General features: G+C 33.1%; 2 protein-coding genes and 1 long non-coding RNA gene across 5 annotated transcripts in view; 2 read left to right on the forward strand and 1 right to left on the reverse strand.

Moving 5' to 3' along the window:
• Positions 1 to 5,861, forward strand: part of Lrrk (Leucine-rich repeat kinase) — a 52,117-nt gene extending 46,256 nt beyond the window's left edge. For all 3 annotated transcript variants that reach the window (XM_085200789.1, XM_085200790.1, XM_085200791.1), the window contains 5 exons: positions 83 to 193; positions 650 to 956; positions 1,804 to 1,923; positions 2,319 to 2,423; positions 3,005 to 5,861. In XM_085200789.1, the coding sequence (XP_085056915.1) occupies positions 83 to 193; positions 650 to 956; positions 1,804 to 1,923; positions 2,319 to 2,423; positions 3,005 to 3,079 (718 nt within the window). In that variant the 3' untranslated portion in view covers positions 3,080 to 5,861. The remainder of the gene's footprint in view (positions 1 to 82; positions 194 to 649; positions 957 to 1,803; positions 1,924 to 2,318; positions 2,424 to 3,004) is intronic.
• On the reverse strand, positions 1,285 to 7,062 carry LOC146530291 (uncharacterized). Its single transcript, XR_014878932.1, has 2 exons — positions 6,977 to 7,062; positions 1,285 to 1,909 (listed from the first exon to the last, which is right to left on the reverse strand). It is a non-coding gene; the product is annotated as an uncharacterized LOC146530291 (long non-coding RNA).
• Positions 7,063 to 7,506: 444 nt separating this feature from the next.
• The window catches only part of kst (spectrin beta chain, non-erythrocytic 5 kst), a 77,109-nt gene continuing 63,740 nt past the window's right edge, over positions 7,507 to 20,875 (forward strand). The window contains exon 1 of the mRNA XM_085200798.1: positions 7,507 to 7,676. The gene's annotated coding sequence lies outside the window, so the exon portion shown is untranslated. The remainder of the gene's footprint in view (positions 7,677 to 20,875) is intronic.

A 20,875-nucleotide genomic window follows, 5' to 3' on the forward strand; every position in this document is an offset into this window, starting at 1 on the left:
TTTTATTATATTATTGTAATTATATGGTTTCCAAAATCTGTCTGTTTCCATATTCCTTTTTAAATCTTACGTGTAAATGTAGATTGTTCTTGGTGTCAACCGCTCGTCCGGAGGCGGAAAGCAGTTTCGTAGTTACCGAGCTTGGCACCGCCACCGAACTGTGCTGCCTCGCCGCCGCGCCCTCCCCACAAGGGTGAGTGTTGTACTACCTCTATACATATATTTAATATATTAACAATATTCTTTATTTAAGAGCCGCGGGTTCAGCTCCAGCCATATGATTTTTGATGATTTCTTTCCTTAGTGTGGAGTAAAACTTTAAAAATGTGAATATTGAAAATGAAATGTCTATAAATTTCTGAGTAAAATTTCAACAGTGATGACCTTTTCATCTATATGTTTATATAAAACATAGGAAAATTATTAATTTCGCCAACTTCTAGACAAATAAAATAAATAACTTTAAAAACCATCTGCTTTTGTAAATTAATCTAATAAATATTAGTAATATTAGTAATGGTGAATGATTTTGGGGATTCATTTGGTAATAACCGCCTTGGCGCATTGGGACAGCGTGACTGTAAACGCGACGATTCTGCGGGATACAGTGTGAAACTTAATAAACTAATGATCTGTCATCATCTTTCAGCATAGAAGTATGGGCTGGTGGAGACAATCTATACGCGTACACTGTCACTAACGAAGGTGTCAGCGCTGCTGACACATTAGATTCCCCCCGGGTCTCTTTATTAGCAGCCCTAGATTCTGAGGGTGCTGGGACTGTTGGGGGTGTCGTGGGGGTGGGCCGGGGGGAGACAGTGGTTAGAGCGTGGAAAGTGCGGGCTAAACAGGCCTACGCTCGTCTGGACTGTAGTAAATTGGCGCCGTGCTCTGAGAGCTTACAGTCTATAGCGTTAGACGATGATGATGATGCTATGAGGCTAGATAGATGCAGGGTGGGTATCTTTTATTTATTCTTATTATTTTCCCCTTTTTGGTAATGTATTTTTGGTTCCGAAAATATGTTGGTTTTGTAGCATTTTGTAGGTAAGGTTCAAAAATTTTTTTAGACAAATTAGCCATTTTAAAACTTTTTTTTAATCTTTACACCATGTAATGTAAAATTCAGAATAATGTTGAAATTATGTTGTTTTTTATAATAAGAGTAATAATTGAAAGTGTAGAACAGTTGTGTTTTAAAACGATGCTTTTTCTATCTAACCAAAGGAAGGAAAGGAAGTTGTTTTGTCTAAAATTTTTAAAGCAACCTATTTTTAAATTAAAAAATTTATAAAAAAATATTGAAGCAAATTTTACTGTTTAGGTATTATTATTATAACGAGTGTTTACATATAGGATGCAAGCGTCAGCGCTCCTTTTAAGGGAACAGCATATAGGGTAAAATATTTCAAACTCATACCTAAAGAAATTTATCAAGATACCTCAACAGTTTAGAAATAGGATTTTTTTTCATTTCACGATCTTTATCCATACTTATATTTCGTATGGCGCAGTAACGCATAGATACCAATAACGTTAAACAACATTAAACTTTACCGCCAATACCTACGACTCGATTTCGGAATGAGGCCTGTGCGGCAGTGTCATTTAAAGTGGTGCTGACAAAAACACTGTATATCTGAGGTTATAAAACAAAATTATAATGTTACAATTATTGTTCAAATGAACGATTGTTGGCCGTCGTGGGGCAATCTTGAACGGAGTGTCTTAACACTAAGTTAACTCGCTATATTCGGGATACCGCGTGAATCTGTATCATTAACTAGTTACGTACACACGCAGGTGACGGCGCTGGCCTCGCTCGGGCAGGAGGTGGTTGTGGGCACGGCGTGGGGCTGCGTGGTAGTCGCGCACGCGCACACGCTCAGACCGCTCACTGTCTTCAGACCTTACGAGGAGGAGGTGATCATTAATATTCTATTATAAGTTTTACCTATAATTCTGCTCGTGGGATCAAATTGAAGAAAAACTTTTGTATGGTTTACATCGAAATAACTAACGTAATTAAAGCCTAGCCTTTTATATCAAATATAGCCTATATCCAACACATTTTCTTTTTCTATTCGGACCTGTAGTTCCTACAAACGACGTTCACTTCCTCGAACCAACCTAACAAACACTTCAACCTTATAATATTAGCATAGAAGCATAGATATCTTGTATTATTATTTAAATATTATTAACCATATTAATAACCTATTATAGTTATATAGTTCCTATGGTGTTGAAGTATTTAACCGGCTCCAAGGGTTATAAATTCTTTAAATGTTTATAAAAACATAATCTATATTAACCAGGTGCGCGCAATAGTCCCTCTGAACGCGCACGGGCGGTCGCGCGCACACGTAGCGACGTTTGGCGCCGGGTACCGCCCGCTCGTGCAGAGATATGCGCCCGCGCAGGTATTGTATACACACTGTACATCTGCATGACGTGTTGTAATGTCAAAATTACAATATAATATATGATATTTTATTGGATATCAGAAAGAAAACTAAGAATTAATGCAATTGAAAAGAATATTTGATTTATTTCGTGAAAAGATTGTTGCAAAATATGTTATTCAAGGTGCAGTAATATAAATAGAGTAAGTAGAATAAGGCCAGTCGTGGCGCAGAAGCACAAAGTGTGACTGTAAACGCGACAGGTTGTGGGATCGTTTCCCGCTCGAGGAAATGAAAAAAATAATATTTTCATTTATTCGCTCTGGTGCCGAGGCAAAGCGCGGCGTTAAATTCCACCGCTCAACACGCAATACCTCCAGAATGCGGCAGAAAGTGGGGAACGGAGTGTCTTAACACTAGGTTCCCTCTGCCTGCCCTGCTGTATGTGGGGGATACGGCGAGAAGTTGATTTAATTATTTTTTTCATTCATACTAACAACCTTAAGATCAGAATTTTTAAGACTAAAAATAATTACAATTAATAATACTAGAAATGGGGACTAAAGCACCAAAACCTTACTATTTATGTATTATTTCAGTCAAACAACAACAACCAAACGTACACCGGCAACTACTGTCTACTATGGCGCACCGGGCAATGGTTGCCTGACTAGAGACTGACAATACCAGACACTATCTGATATTGGACTGACAGAACATTTACAAAGCAGCAATGTTGATCTGATACCTGATGGAGAACTGACAGAACTTATGAAACGATGTTCATTGTTATTCACTGGCCTAGCAGTGTTGTCAGTTGAAAGGAAAATTATAAAAACAAATCAAAACGGTCCTACAGCTTTTACCGCGACAGTTTTTATAAAAACTGAAAATATAGTTTCGTATTTTATCAATAGAAGAAAGAAAAGAAAAGAAAGACACAGAAATTATTATTTTTTATTATGGCAACATAAGCTAAGATCTTAAATTGCACAGGCAATTGCTGAAATATAAAGAAGTAGTATTTAATTTAAAAAACCATTCTGGCAACACTGCCTGTAAGTGCCATTGTATGCCAAATACACTGTCGATAGATTTGAATTTAATCGTTATTACTTTTAAATTATATATAATATTATAATGTTTATATAGATTTTATTAAATTTTTATAATTATTATGAATTTAATAATAGAAATATTAAATTTTAAATTGAAATGGCTTGAAATTTACAAAATAAACTTTCCCACAGTACACATAGCTTGTGGCTCTACTAACTTCTATTTGATTTAAGAATTAGATTAAACATGTAAACGCGACAGTTGGGGGTTCGAATCTCACTCGGGGAATAAATTATCTCCCATTTTCTCGCTTTGGTAACAAGACAAAGCGGCATTTAACTTCGCCACTAAGTTCAGTTCCCAGGTTCCTACAGGCCTACTCAGCTATATGTGGGACACATCGTGGAACTATATAATAAAATCAAATTTAAAACAATTTGTAAATATTGCTAAAATTCCACTTTATATTACTAATACAATATATAAATTTAGCTTTTAAAGTCTTATAAAGACTAGACCTTTGTCATAATTTATAAAGACAAAAAAAATATTTGTACGACTTCGTATGTATTGATATGTATGAATGAATTTTTATTTAATTTACACTTATTTTACATATTTATATTATATATTGATCAAATCTGTTATGTCATAGACTACTTATAGCTTATGGGATTTTTTCATTATAATATGGTTTGTGGACACTAATAGTCTATAATACACATTAAAAATTAGTTTCTTAATTGATATATGTTTAATAAATGTATAAATGCTTTGTTTAATATATGTATAAATAATGTTGCCAGTAACAAGACTTGGTTGTATTCCTTTTATTTATAATTGAAATGGCAATTATTATAAATAATTGATCTCATTTATAGTATTTGGTTTTAATTTAGAAATAGTTAATTTTGTCATTCACTACTTTATGATTAATATTTTTAAAAGTAATTTAAGCAAATAAAAAAAAATTATAGGAGTAAGGCCGTCTTGGCTCGGGGGCATAAGGATGCGACTAACCATGACGGTCTTGGGTTCGATTTAATAATTTCATTTCTTTGCTCTGCTGTCATTGCAACAGTGATTTTATTTATAAAATAATCTTTCATTTATTGGATATTTTGTTCTCAATATAAAAGTTTTAGTTCTTAAATGGTGAAATCTATTTTGGCCAATGAATATATTATGAATAATATATTGATTTAAATTTAATTTTTTTAAACATCGGTCAATCGATTGAACAACGTAAAGAAATAATAATATTTTTTACGTCGTCAAATTGATTTTTATCTCGAATTATTTGTATAAAGAATTTCTTATAGTGATCTTTATAATAAGTATTGCTAGTAATAATTTATTTATGTGTTATTTTCTTTTATTTAAATAATTTAAATTATAATTAATAAATATGTTTTAATTTTGGTTGTGCTTTGGTTTGTGTCCCATTTTAATAATTGTGAATATAATTTATATTTTTTTAATAATACTATTATACCATAATTACAGGATAATCAAATGTAAGTAAACAATAGACGTTAGGTTTTACGATAGAATCTAGAGTTAAGAGTGATAATTTTTTTTTGTTAAATTAATTTAGAAATAAAATTGTAATGTACCAATATATGCTTACAAATAAAGCAAAAAAGCAAACACTTTTCTTATATAAAATGATTAAGATCACAAGAGTACAGGTTCAATTCCCATCGCATTTTATTATTTTATACAATAAAAGTATTTATTTTTGTTCATTTATATACTCCGTCCACTTTTAATAATAATTTGGCAGTCTGTTCTTTAATACATTCTTTCCTATTGTTTGATAATATCATTAAATAGTATAATATTGATTGATAAAAATTAATTCTCTTATTAAAGTTTAAACTTAGCTTAGTTATAAAGCTACGAATATTAATTGCAAACTAACAAATTTATTGAAAATATTTTTTATTCAAATAGACTTTTGAATGCCATGAAATCGTCGAATGACTATTAAGTTATTTGTAATTAAACAATAATATTTCTTTTTTAATTCTTTTAAGAGGTGCGAGTTCCATTTTTGCTATAATAAACTTTTTATATGAAATTACAAAGTAAAATATACCCCATAAATAAAAAAAATATAATAAAATATTGTAATTCATTTTTTTTTCAAAATATTAGACCACTTGTGTGGACGGTGTAATTTTTAATAAATGTATGTATAATGTATAAGTTATAAGCACAATATTTATAACCAGTGTATTTTACTTATTTTTTTAAATATTAAAACATGTTAAAAAAATGACGCATTTATAAAGAAATATATTTAATTTGTTTATATTTATACTGTAACGTCTAAATTAATTTGTTTCTTGAAGTTTGTGAACCAAAGATCTTTAATAAATATAGTGCAGCCTGTTTTTGTGTTTTTTATAACTAGTGCCCAAGTTTTACAAGTTTTAAAGAAGGAAATAAAATTAACTTTTTTAAAGTGTTATTCCATCCTTAGAAAAATAAAAAACCTTTTTTTTGTAAACGCATAAAAGCGCAGGTTCAAATTCCGCAACGATCAAATATGATGATATTTTTACTATTTCTAACAGAGTAAGAAAATAATAATATTTATCTATCTAAATTCTTGTTATCTTCACATTTTATAAATAACAAGCGCAAATTTTAAATAAAAAGTGGAGACATATCTATTATCTATATATATAAAAGGACTTGTCCTCACTGACTGAGGTAAGACGCACGCACAGCCGTAACCGCTGTGCGTAGAAACGTGGAATTTGGACAGATGTTTACTTTTGTAATCTGGACATCCACTAAGAAGGGATTTTGAAGAATTTTAACCCTAAAGGGGTGAAATAGGGGTTGAAAGTTTGTATGGAAAAAAATTTAAATCGGCACCGATTCTTATAAAATTTGAAATTTAGATTTTTAAAAGTATTAAATTGAATACGTGTTTTATCTTTTTCAAGAATTCTCCCTCTAAGGGTGCAAATCGGGAGTTGAAAGTTTGTATGGAAAAAGAATTAAATCGGCACCGGTTCTTATAAAATTTGAAATTCAGACTTTTAAAAGTATTTAATTGAACACATGTTTCATGGTATATTAGAATTCACCCCTAAATACGTCTACGTCTATACTATAAATATAATAATTATTATGACTATATGATACGCGTGAGGCCAACGTGGCACATGGATTCCCACACGGTGAATGTTTAATATTGTGAATTGTTTAATATTTTTATTTCCTTTCTAACAAGACAAAGCCCGGGGTTGAGTTCCGCCACCCGACACGCAATTTGGCACAAATCGACTCTTCGGCGGTGCCTGCGGCACAGATAAATTTTGAATTTATATTATAAATTTCTTATTATTTTAATTGCTATATATGATATTATAAAACTTATTTTTCGGCAGCAAGTTGGGTGGCGGAACTCAACGACGCGCTGTGACTACCAGAGCGGAAATATGAAAATAAGTTATTTCCTTTAGTTTTATACTATATATATATTTTGAACTTACATTGCTTATTTTCATATTAAATGAATTTTATGAATGTGGTTCGGTTGTGATTTTTTTCTGACCCACCTTCACACATAACCGGTTTGTAACAGAGAATGGCGGGAAAACTATGTTCGGAATGCGTTGAATACTCCATTTTGATTGGTCAATGAAAAAATATTACTTAAACAACGATCTCATACCATTCTGCCTAATACTGATTTTATTATTTAATTATAATATATTTACTATGTTTATATCAATAAATTATGTACTATTTTAGCTCAGGTTTCGTATAGATTGTAATAGTCAACTTTTTATTGAAAATGACCGTTTTTTTAGGAAGATGTATATATAATTTGACGTTTATTAAATATTTTATATCTGTGTTAGTAGTGGACGCGATGGCAGCAACTGTCAAATGTATAGTAGTCTTACCTTACAAGTTTTCGTTTCACAAAAAATGCCGACAAGTTTTTTCGTAAAAAACAAGAATTCTCATTAAAAAATGTGTTATCAGTGTCTTCTATACTAAAACTCATTTTATAAACTTTCACTTAGACATTATTTTCAGTGTTATTTCAGTTTTAAATCATATAAAATAAAAGTTTGAACTTATTTAAAAACTTAGGTATGTGAAGTTGTTTAGTGGGTCAAATATTTGTGCGTTTCGCGATCGTTTCGTTTTCTTTTAACCCGAAAAATACCTGCCCGCTATAAGGTTAGTAGTAATAAACTTTTTATTAAAGTTAAAGTCAGTTTCAATAACTTTTTAAATAATTGAAAGTATCACGTATCACGACATACAAGTTTTATCTACGCACGTATCGAAAGTAGGTTTCTCCAACTAACTCTCAAACTATTAAAATTATTATAAGAATTGAGTCTTTATAATAAATAATATAAAGCTAAACATATTGTAAATTGTGTATTATCATAATTATAATTAAATTTTCTATTTTTCTACAGCATAAGTAATTATGTAGGTATGCGAGTGGAACGTAATCCAATAATCCGCGCCGCACGTATTGTGTAAACGCCCTTGAACAATTACAGGTGACGACTATCTTGAACCAATTATACACACTATTTGATTTAAAATTAACATTATTTTAAATATTTATTTATTTAAATTAATAAGCTTAATTTTCACTGTTAATTTTTTGAGATAATTTGTAAAATTCAAAACTTTGAATGATTCAGCATCTTGTTATTGGAACATGGAATTGAAAATAATTTTAATTCCCAAGTGGATATTAAATTCAAAATGGTCGAGTCTACTGCCAGCCACTGTGCTGCTCCACCACGACAGCTTTTCTTAATATGTAAATTAATTATAACTATAAAAACTAGTCATTTTAAAAATTCAAATATGAATAAATGTTTTAGAAAAATATAAATAATTTTGTTTTTGTATATCTTAATAATTATTTAATTTATATAATATATATCACTTTCTTTTATTGCATTTTTCTTAATAAAAATAAAATATCATAGGAAGCTTGGTCATTATAGTGCATTGCATTATAGTGCATGATGCTAAAAAATAGCAGTGTAATTATATTATTAATTTGGCCTTTACATTAATATTATCATAAAATCTCAATTCTTATCAAATGAATAAAATTATATATTTCTAGAGGATTCTGTTTATGTATTATAGATAAAAAAATATATTTAATTATTAATAATTTATCACTTTGATCAATTTCAGATATGTTTTATAATATTAAAGGCAGGTGTAAACTTAAAATAATTACCTACTAGTGTTTGCCTGTAGCTTTGCCCCATAGTGTGGTGTCAATACCAACTTGTTGTGTATGACACAAGACACATTTTGATTGAGTGAGGCAACTATGACTGCAGGTAGTGGGTTAAATGGAAAAGATAGATGTAATAAAATAAAGCATTTTCTTTAATAAAGGGACTATTCCAAAAAAATGCAGATGCATGCAATTTTTGCCTGGCAGTTAGGGCTGCCTGCTCTTGCATATATTATGATGCAAGAGTTTAGGGCTGCCGGCCTAGGTGGCACAAGGGTGTAACTGTAAATGTGACACATATTCGAGTTTAACACTCATGAAATGAAATAGTTAATATTTCATTTCCTTTCTCTGGTATCGAGGCAAATCTCTGCGTCGTCTTCTGCTTTACTATTTGAAATTTTATGTGAAACGTCGGAATTGTAGAGTGTTTTAACACTAGGTTCCTTGTGCATACCCCCCTATACGTGGCATATAGCATGAAGCTAAAAAGAGTTTTTTTATTACAGCATATTATTAAAAGATCATTGCCCCAAAACTAGGATTAAAAAATTAAGAAATCATTACAGTCACTTAACATTTATTTGTTTTTAATTACATAAGCTATATTTTTAACGTAAAGTATTTAGGTTAATGTTCATCGTAAATAATCGTCATAATAATTTTTATTATTATTTATTTCATTAAAGTTTGTCATATAAATAAATATTAACATGAGATATTGGACTAATCGATACGGACGCGATACTTATAGAACTTGTAGGTTGTATTGCCATTGAAGGGAATTTGTTATTTTCATGTTCTCGCATACTCGGCTAATTTTTAAACTTCTCCCTGTATCCCGCCCAAAGAAGGACATACAGAGGAAACCTGGGAATAGTGTTATGACACTCCGTTTCCACTCCACTTTCCAATGAATTCTCGAGGCGTTGCGTGTTCAATAGTGGAACTTAACGCGGCGCTTTTCTTCGGACTTATGATGTTTAGTGTCTAAATTTCGTTATTTTTTTGACTATTTAGGTACTTCGCATAGCGTGATAACACAGGGAACCTAGTATCAATATAGTCCGCTTTGCGCCGTTATCAAAGCTAGGAAACAAAAATATTAAATATTTTATTTCCCCGAGTGGGAATCGAAACCACAACCGTATGATTTACAGTTACGCGCTTTGTCGCTGTGCCGCGACAGCCTATATCACATTTTAATGTACTATAAAATATCTATTAAACATATATCTATGATCTATAATAAAACAACTAATGTAAACACTCTGTTAATGATTGGTCATTAAATGAGATCATGGCGGAAGGTCGGCGAGGTGACAGTGATTGAACTGTTAATGTTGTATCACGATTGAGATGGGCTAGGGATGCTGCGGACGATATTTATCTTTATTTAGAAAAACAACGATTGTGGGTTCGATTCCCAATGGGGAATGAGTTATTTATTTGTCTGGTATGGTAATGTTTGTATGGTAACAGGACAAAGCGCAACGTTGAGTTGTTTATGGAGAATTTGAGTTCTGTTGTTCAACAATATCTCGGGCGATTTATGGAGAACGGAGTGTTTTGACACTAGCTAGGTGGAGGGATCCGCCTACAATGCTATGCGGGTTGCTACATAGAGCGTGAAACTGGAAAAACAAAAAAAAAAAACATTATTCGTTACTAAATCTACGTTGCAAGAACGTAAAATCGTTTTGCTTACATCGATAATAATCGTATTGCTAGAAGTGACTTCATGCTTATAATACTTAACACGACAAGTAAGGTCGTCTGATATCATCTGAACAGTTTATTTTTAACAATTATGTATATAACCACTCTTGTACTGGTTCCGTACCCTAAAAGAAAATAATGGAACCCTTTTCTCTAGATAGAATGGAGTTATCAAGCTTGGAAAACAAAAGCTAAAAACTTTAAGTCAACGCAATCAAAAGATACAAGCGTTTGTTCGTTTGCTTTTGTCAGATTTTGTATGAAATTCGCCGCGTAATCAAAGCAAATTACTGTATTTTACATATGAACTCAACTTAGCTTAAAAAAAATTTGTTACTTATATTTGTAGTTTTTTTTTTCATACAAAATGAGTGCATACGCCCGCAAATGTCAACTTTTATATGTTGTTCATCCCGTTGATTTCATGAAATTGGTATGAAATCTACGGTGGGTAAGTCCAATACACACTTGACAATTTTTTATTTGCATTTACCAAATAGGCAGTGGGAACCTTGTTACTTTATTTTATACTTTTAGTTTATTTAAAACTTACATATCTACGCGGGACTTATCGCCGCTCTTCGATTTGCAAGGAAATGTAAATATTCTATTCTCACGAGTTGGAATTAATCCCACAACCCTCGCATACTTTACTTATCGAAGCTGGGACATTTATATAAAGCTCCAATCGAACCCACGACCATCACTAATAGATACACCCCAAATGATCACCTGCCGTGACTAAAATAATTATAATTTTTAAATTATTACCGTAATTACCCAACCAGTCATAAAAGTTTATTAAAAATGACGTAAGATTTTTCCGAAGGTCTTTTTAAGGTTACGTACTTCAAAAAAGAAGTCAACCCTTATAGAACCACTTAGTTGTCCGTCTATCTATCTGTTCGTCCGTATGTAAAGATAATTTTTCTCAAGAATGCATAGAAGTATCAATCTGAAATTATCGAATACCCATGTACTTGGAGCACAGAAAAATGAAACCTTTAAGACAAATTTTATTTTTCAAATCGACGAATGAGATGCCTGAATTCAAATTCAGTACTTCTTGTTGGGTGGTAACTTGAACAAATATATTTTAAAACTTAATTTGAGTAAAATAACGAGTGAGTGGTAAGAGAGGCAGAGGGGACTCGGTTGTCCTTCTAAAACAAAATATCTATGATACTGAGGGAATATCACGTAAGGTATGACGACCTATCGGATGGCATGTATGTAGAGGTTGAAAATAGTGGAAGAGGTGAGGAAGGTATGCAGAGAGCGTAAAGTTGGGCGCTTCGGACCCCTTGGGTGTCCCGCTAGGGAAACCAAAAAAAAGTAAAAAACCGTAAAAGTCATATAAAAAACATTTTAGCTAAAAGTCCTCAGGATTAACGTCGACCCAAGTGATAAGGCTATCAGTTATTACATCCTATAGTCTAACATACGCTAAATATATAGATTTAGTTTTATTATTGTATTTTTTTTTAAATTTTTGAATAATAAATGGAAATGAAAGGTGCTTTAGCTGCACTCAGAGACATCGATTTTTTTCAGCTTCATGCTGCATCTTGTTATAGCAGGATATGCAAAGTGAACTGCGAAAAGGTGTCGAGTGACGGATCTTAACACCGTGCTTTGTCCACTCGATGAAATGAAATATTAAATATTTTAATTTCCGCGCTCGGTGGTAACGGAGCAAAGCAAGGCGTTGATATCCGCCACTCAGCACGGAATGTCTCAAGTGAATATAAAATATAATAAAGTGGGGAACGGAATGGGAATGGATTCCCAAAGGTCTACCCTGCTATGTGTGAAATATAGCGAGCAGCTCAAAAAAAATATTCCCGAGTGGAAATCGAACCCAATATCATATACACAGATATACATACATTATTAAAACTTATAACCTCCTATTTTCAAGTTGGTTAATAAAATAACTATATACTAAAGAAAACTGTCTTAGTCAATACAAATGTGCCTTCCTCCCTTAATGGGCATTGGGCAAGAAGATAAGACAGGCATGTGTAGGGAAAAAATGAAATGACGCGACGAAGCCACATAAAACGATACTGCAACGATAACTTTGATAACTTGAGGCCAATCGTGGCGCAGGGCGACAGGTTATGGATTCAATCCCCAGCGGAGGAAATTAAATATTTAATATTTTCATTTTTTAATTTCACTTTTGAGTTTGATCAGCGTTGAGTTCTTCACTCTGGTGTCGAGGGTTTTCCCTACACAAGCTCAACATGCAATGCCATCAGAATTCTGCAGAAGATGGGGATCGAAGTGTCTTGACACTACGTTCCCTCTGTCTACGTAAAGTTATTTGATTTTTTTAGCTTTATGCTATATCCTACACATTGCAGGGTGGTATTGCAGAGGGAAGGTAGTGCTAAGACACTTTCTTCTTTCATTCTCCAAAAGCACCGCCAAATTTTCGAGATATTTAGTGTTAGTTGAGTAGCAGAACCCAACGCCGCGCTTTGTCTACCAGAGAGGGGAAATAAGATTTTTTAGTTCCATCAACTTCCCGCCGTTCCGGACATGGCCTGTTGGGTGGCGGTACTCAACTGAGTCACGATGTTAATAATTAAGGTTATTTATTAAATTGAAGAAACAGTTATGTTACAATTAATTTCAAGTAATATGTACAAGTTGCGTGTCCGTTCGTTCATATTCTCGTTTTCGTAGTAAATTGGCTTTAGATGAGGAAGTCGTGACTTCAAAGTATGGCGGAATTGCTAACTTGGGAGTTGAGTTAAACGAATTTGTTTAACTATTATTATCATTGAGGCCATCATGGCCCAGCGGCACAAGTGTGTGACTGCAACGTGACTGTTGTGAGTTCTATTCCCAATTGGGGGAATGAATTATTTACTATTGTAATATCCTCGCGCTGATAACAAGGCAAAACACGGGGTTGAGTTCAGTCCCTCAAAACGCAATGGCGGAAAATGAGGAACAGAGTCTCAACACTAGGTTCCCTATGCCTACCCAATTGTTTGCATTGACAAGTTAGTTAGAAACGATTATCCTGATGTTATATATATTTTAGAATTTTTCAATTCGGATCAATAATTTCCGAGATTAGCGCTTTCAACCAAACAAACTTCAGCTTTATAATATTAGTATAAATTGGTGTACCGAAGTTCAAGTCCGTTTGAGTCAAGTTAATTGGTTAAATTGACCGCCGAGACAATTTGTCATGTTTAGAAGATTAGATGCTCAGAGCATTCGCTGTTAAAATTTAACTGTAATTTTTATGAGTCATAAAGGGTCATGGGGGTAGGGAGTTGGTTTCCGTGTTGAATTAAATTTAATTTATGAGGAAATTGTTGTTAGGTCCTTATGAGGCGTAATGGCACAGCGTCTGATTGTGAACGTGACGGTTGTGGGTTCGATTATCACAATTTGGGAATTATTTTATATTTGAGTTAATTTCATTTCGCGGCGTTGTATTCCACTACTCAACACGCAATATTTCGAAAACTAGACGGGGTAGAATGTTTTAACTTTAGGTTCCCTCTACCTACTTTTTAGCTTTATTTTTTAGCTTAAAGCTGTATCCCGCAAATGGTTCTCTCTGCCGCAAAGGTAGGCAGAGAAAACCTTGGAACCTAGTGTTTAGATACTCCGTTCCCTGACGTAATTTGTCTTGTTTCCAGAGTGGAATAAATATAATCCATTCCCTCGACTGGGAGCCAAACTCACAACTGTGTCGTTTACAATAAGACGTTTGTAAAATCTTGTTCGTGACCTTGTATTCAATTTATCAACTAAGTATTAGCTATTTCTACTATTACTGGGAAATTCATAAAAAGTTTAGTTTATTAATATTTATAAGATTATGTTAATGTCACATTATGTTTGACCTTTTCATATCTCAAGGTCGTTGTTTATAAAAACCTAAGCATTTTTTTTTAAATCGTGATGTTTTTGTTTAAAACCAGTAGTTAAATGATTTAATTAACAATATTAGTAGGGTAGTTTACTTTAAACTTGACACCCAATCTGTTTGTCAATTCATACTTATTATTATAAAGCTGAGGAGTATACCTATTTGTTGGAACGCGCTTATCTCAGAAACAACTAGTTTAATTTGAAATTTTATTTTTGTTTATCGAGGCTGTAGGCCCACCAGTCATGGCTAGTCCAGGCCAGTCGTGGCGCAAGAACACAACCGTAAACGCGACAGGTTGTAGGGTCGATTCCCATTTGAAGAAATGAATTATTCAATATTTTCATTTCTTTGTTCTTGGGACGACGCAAAATGTGGCTTTAATAGATATGCATTTGGCATATCGCATTGGACGTAGAGGAGAGGTACCTATACATGTCAGTCAAGGGCCTTGGGGCCCCGTTCCTTAAGGGTTAATTTGCTCACCCGTCGTTTTTGTAATCGAACTTGCTACCACCTAAACATCCCCATAGCCCATCCCCACCTTATATTAATTTTAAATCTCTATCAACCGATGACGCGCCCTAAGTGAAAAAAACACCGGGTGGTAAACACGTGTTAAAGTTTAACATATGCCGCATACTGTTCCTCCAAAATCTATTATTGTATGTGTAAAGAAAGAAACGGATTTCATTGTAGGGTTCCGTATTTTTTATTTACCGTTTCTGCTTACCTTACTTCGCCTCGTCGTGAATTATCATCAACCCGTTCAAACATACCAAGATGGGCATCTTGGTACAGGGAGAACTCTCATCGATATTGTGTTCTCGAAAGCCAACAGAGATCTCACCTTGCCTCTCTTACAATTCACTGTTGCCATTCTTATGTCACTCATTCTCTCGACGTTTTTGCAAAGTTTTTTTTATTGAGACTGGCTGTCGTTGATTAAATCAAGCAAGTTAAAGAAAATTACCATCTTTTTATAGTCACCTAAAATGCACGTTGTCGTCGACTATGTACACTATTGTGGGTTCGATACCCACTTAAAGGAAAGATTATCATAACATCATATAAAAAATATATTTTATTGTTCCGGTATAAGTGGTGTTGAATGGAACTCAACGCTACGCGTACACAATCAGCAATGATTTTAAAGATTTTTTTTTTTAAGTTTTCTTCGTCTTGTTAGTGAATTTGAAACGAGAATTCATCGTGAACTAAAACTTAAGAATTTTAGAATATCTAACTGAACAGTTCTTCAGTTTTGTTTTAGTGTATTTAACAAGAAAAGCAATTTAAGGGTCTAACTATATGCTATATGCTTCGTTAACCGTTTCGTTATTATATAAATCACTGTACTTGCAGTTAGTCTTCTCTTAGTTATTTCAATTTAGCGTAATACCAAATGAAAGTAATATAGATATGACCGACCAGCAACTAGAGCGTGGCGCATCAACGTACGGGACCAACTCTCCAATGCGATGATCATACTTCATTATACTACCTTTTACCCCGGTTGCACTCGCGCGGTCAAATGAAAATACTTACTTGTTGCGGGAAGTGACTCTGACCGCAGGTACATTGAGTTACATTATAAGCTATAAAGTTTTTAAAGTTAAAAGTTGTTTAAGTTTTTTAAGTTAAAAGTTTTTAAATTAAAGAAAAATATTTTTTTCTATTTGGATCAAGAGTTTCTGAGATTAGAACATTTAAACAAACAAACTATTTAGCTTTTTTATATTAAATAGAAAGATAAATAGATTTAGATATTTTAAACGTAATTCACAGAGGTCTCGTGATGTAGTAAACCTATGTAGGGCCTTTAATACCAGTTTAAGTCCAGTGCATATCCTCGAAAATGTTAATAAATGCAGTTTTTTTTTTATAATTAAAAGAATAAAAAATGACCTTGAAGCTTTCAAAGCACCACGTGTGTAGACGGGACAGGTTGAGGGTTCGATTCCCACAGAATGAATTATTTCTATTTCCTCGGTTTATTAACGCAACGGCCGTTAAAAATTGGGCGGTACATTGCTTTTTTTTAAATTTTCTATACGGTACTCTAAAAATATTATCTTTTGAAGTTCTCGAAGGAGATACGTAAATGCGCTGACGAATAAGCTTGTTCCTTTTGATGTAAACATTTAAGACTAAGCTAGAATATTTTTTAATATAGTGGTTCCGAATATTATTACAATTTTTATTATCAGCTTCTGATCTTGTAGTGTCTGTTTCACGCTGTATCCTGCATATAGCACGGTAGGCAAAGTGAACCTAGTGTTAAAACACCCACATACCATTGCGCGTTGAGTGGAATTTTGTTTTGTTACCAGAGTTGACAAAAGAACCTCCTAACTGATTTTTGTATAGGTATAGTTTTTCTTACCTTTTTACTAACTAGCCTTTTGTTTTTTACTTATTTACCCTCTGCCTGCTCTCTCGCGTGAAGACAAAATACTTCATATAGATAGTTTTTCGCCTTAAAAAAATCAATAAAAAAAAACCTATTTCATTTATAAAGTAGCACCTCACAAATTTCGGACACAGATTATTAATCATACAAGTTTTCGCACACGCTCAGCGTAACTCTGATTCTAATATGTCGGAAACACGCCATTTACGGCATACTCAGTCATCGGGCAGCGTCCGTGGTGCGCGTGCGCAAGTCGCAACGATTTTACCTAAAACAAAGAAAAAAATATAGTTTTGTGCATTTCTGTACATTAGACGTGGGTGCAAAGTGTTTGTGCTTATTTAGCTTATAATTTTTGCTTTTGTGGTTTTTTGTGAGTTTCACAGAGTTTTGGTTTTATTTTTTTTTGTGGAGACGGTTAAGGAAATTCTTTTGTAATTATTATTAGATTTCATATACGTTTTTGCTATGCTTAAATAGTGGTTACACAATTGAGCGTTTAATTAAGAATGGATAGCTTCTTCAATAATAATTAACGATCTACCTACATTTATTAGTATTGTAGTAAAATTTGCTTGTATAACGTATAACAGTTAGTTTTAACAGTAATTTTAAAATTAACAACGGTTAAATTTGTACATTATATCATAGAAAGTAAATGTAAAAGTAAATTACTTGTACTTTATTAAAAAAGATATATCCACATACATGACAAGTTTTATCTTTCTAAGTCCAGTAGCTCCATCTGTCCGTTCTGACTCTGTAAAATTCTAATTCTAATCGTTTACTTTTACCAGATTTTCACGAAAAATACTATAACTATATAGGTAACTGTCTATTAAACGAAAACTCAATTTTTATACAAATACAACGTTTTACCTGCCTCCCGTAATCCATCCGTAATTGTATTGGCTCTAATTGAGATTTATACGGCTATTACAGATTTTGTGGCCGACACGGTCCAGTGGTTATGATTAGGGATTATAAGTCATTATTAGTAGGTTCGAAATGAATGATTGTTTTGTTATTCAATATAGGAGTAAAACAGTCTACTTTACGGAGTTTTTTTGTAATTAAATTAAAAAAACTGCATTTGACTCACTTGTAATAATTTTATCATGAAACTTAGTCGACAATACAATACACTAGTGACAATACAATAGTGTGGTATTATCGAACTGGTCTGATGATGGAGCTTGGACTTGAATGGTGGTTCATATGATAATTTATAGCTCCAAGCACATCAGCAATTGGTGTTAAAAAGCGTGTTTTTTTGTTTTTAGAGTTCCGTCACTTTGTTGTCCGTCTGTCAAGATCATGCGCGTGGAGATATCATGCTAGAATGAATACCAAATATTCAAGTCCCTTGATGCACACAGCAAAAATCAAATTTCTAAGTTAAAGCAATCAAAAGATACGAGCATTTATGCATCGATTTTGCTGCATTTTATATGAAATTCCCCGCGTAATCAAAACCTACAGGGTAACTTCCCTTAGACCTACAGTTATGAAACAAACAAACAAACTTAAGTGTGTCAACATTTATAAGTTGTACATGTGTAAGCTTTTCGTTGACCTACAATCCCGATATTCCCAGAAGCCTCGGTGGGAGAGTCCGGCTCACACTTAACAATTAATTCTTAAGCAAGTCTTTATTTATGCGTTAAATAATAATAAAAGTTGGATTCCACCCCCCGACCTTTAGCGAGTCATTTTTTTTACATCCGGAAGAACATCCGCATTGTTATAATACGTTATAAGTTCATCTCTAGTGATCTCATGTTTCTTGACTTGTAAACATTGGTAGTTGATTCATATTCCAGACTGTATTTTTTATCTGTGATAGTTCCTTTAAATTAAAATAAATAGATCGATATTTGCTCCAAGATGTAAGGTGACCGAAGTGACTTTGAGCGTAAGTTCCCACCCATTTAAGCAGTTGATCATACTCAAATATTATCTATTTCTAACAATATAATATACATACATGACAAACTGATAACCTCCTTTTTTAAGACGTTTAAAAATATATATACATCGTTATAGAAATGGCAAAAGTAATCGTCGTTGTTGAAAAACAATATTTTCTACCTGTCAAGGTCACAGTGTCATACAAAAATGATTAAGCATACAATGACGCCATTTATATGACACATGTATATAAAATCATATTCACGTTTTTCTAGTATGAATTCAAGATCGTAACTAAACGCTGTTAATTTTACCAAAACAATTGATACCCACGAATGCGAATGCGTTTTTTTTGCATTGAATATGGCAACACGCAAACGTAGTGTCTCGAAAAAAGGACCCTAACACTAGGTTCCTGCTGCCTACCCTGGTGTATTCGGGATATATCGTGCGGCATTTTTTTTTAAATTGAATCTATTACCATCGTAACTCAACCACTGCGCCTATGGTCTTTATGTCAGTTAGAGATACGTTCGTTTTGCAATGAACGTAGTGTAAGGCAATAAATTTCTATTTTCACTTGCCGTGAAAGTTAGCTGCATACGATGCAGATCACGGACGCACGTGGTGACGACTCTAATGTATACGTATTTTTTTACATTTTTCAAAGTTTTACACCGCTTAAGATAGAAAAATATTTTTATCTAATAAAAAGAAGTCTAAAATTGTTTTACGCTTCTATGATAAATATTGGATTGGATTCTTTAGTTTTTTTATATCAAATACAAATACTTTATTATTTTCTAAGATATTCTTATTTAGTAGCAGAGAACGCCAGAGATTAATTTCCCCGAGCGGGATTCGAAGCTACAACTGTCGCGTATATCGTCACAGGCGTGTAACACTGCACCACAGCTATGGGTCCACGTCCACAAATTACGAACTCATTGACTGGCAAATGTAGACCATCCATAGTACCCACTAAAAGCTCCCGGTGTTCCTCCTCGACTACCCCTGGTCGTGGTCTGCGGACGCCAAGAGATTTCCGCGTGAACCCCGAAATAACAATATTTTAATGGACAAAAGTCCACTTATATAATTTGAGGCCCAGTCACCGGACCGTTTGCTTAAAATGACGCAACCGTATTTTTTCATTCAACACGTCCGCGGCGTCGGGTGTCGGTTAGTCTCACTTTACATACTAAATTGTTTTTGGAAAGGAACAAATCCTTATTCATATTGTATTATATACTATTGTGTTTGCCATTTTGTCTGTCTGTCTGTTTTATAATATATTTTGTGTAGCCGAATTTGAACCTGTAACCTTTTAAATGATAAACTAATAAAGTCGTCTATAGCTAAAACGAAATTTTATCTTAAATTATAGCTTAAACTTGCGAGAATTATGACTAAGAGGAACAATTTTTTAATATTCTTGCTATGGTAGCAAGGCAAAACACGGGGTTGAGTGCCGTCACTTAACACGCAATGTCTCCAATTAGGCGGTGCATCGGGAACGAAGTATATTGAATTTAGGTTCCCTGGGCCTCCTTTACTAAAAAGTAGTCATGTCTGAATATTAAACAACTTTTTTTTATATAAAAATGTGTCAGCATATTATAAATATTCATTGCATATCTGCATTTTTATGCAAAGCGATTGAGTAATATATGTACCTATTGAGAAATGCTTATCGCGCGTAAACAAATAACAAGAAGTTTATGAAATTCTTGTAATTATTTGCTTACAATATTATAAAAGTAGGTACAGGTTCGATTTAATACTTTCTCTAAATTAGACTTCGTGATTGTTAGAAGTTTATTAAGTAAGTAATAGTTCTGTTCAGTTTACTCTTATATTTGCATCTAATAGGTGGTAAAGAATTTTTGGTTAACCTTTAAAATTTAATTTCACTTCTCGATGCATAGCGTAACTTTCTTTTTTTAACCGATTTCCAAAAAGGAGGTTATCAGTTTGATATGTAAGGTCGTAGGTATGCGATATTGTTGAAATTGGATAATATTTTAGGATGATAATCTATTTAAACATCCAAGCATGCACTTGTAAGTAAATAGAAATATGTATGATACGTTTTGATTTAAATATAGTAAATTCGTACTTCCGGGACAAGTTTTATCAGTCCAACTCAAAAAAATAATTGGTGATGGTACTCTCCGAATAAGCATACATAAGCATTAGACCCGTCGTGACGC

The sequence above is a fragment of the Heliconius melpomene genome, chromosome 17 (genome assembly GCF_056956725.1).
Source record: "Heliconius melpomene rosina isolate 202511_hmr_F chromosome 17, ASM5695672v1, whole genome shotgun sequence".
Lineage (NCBI taxonomy): Eukaryota > Metazoa > Arthropoda > Insecta > Lepidoptera > Nymphalidae > Heliconius > Heliconius melpomene.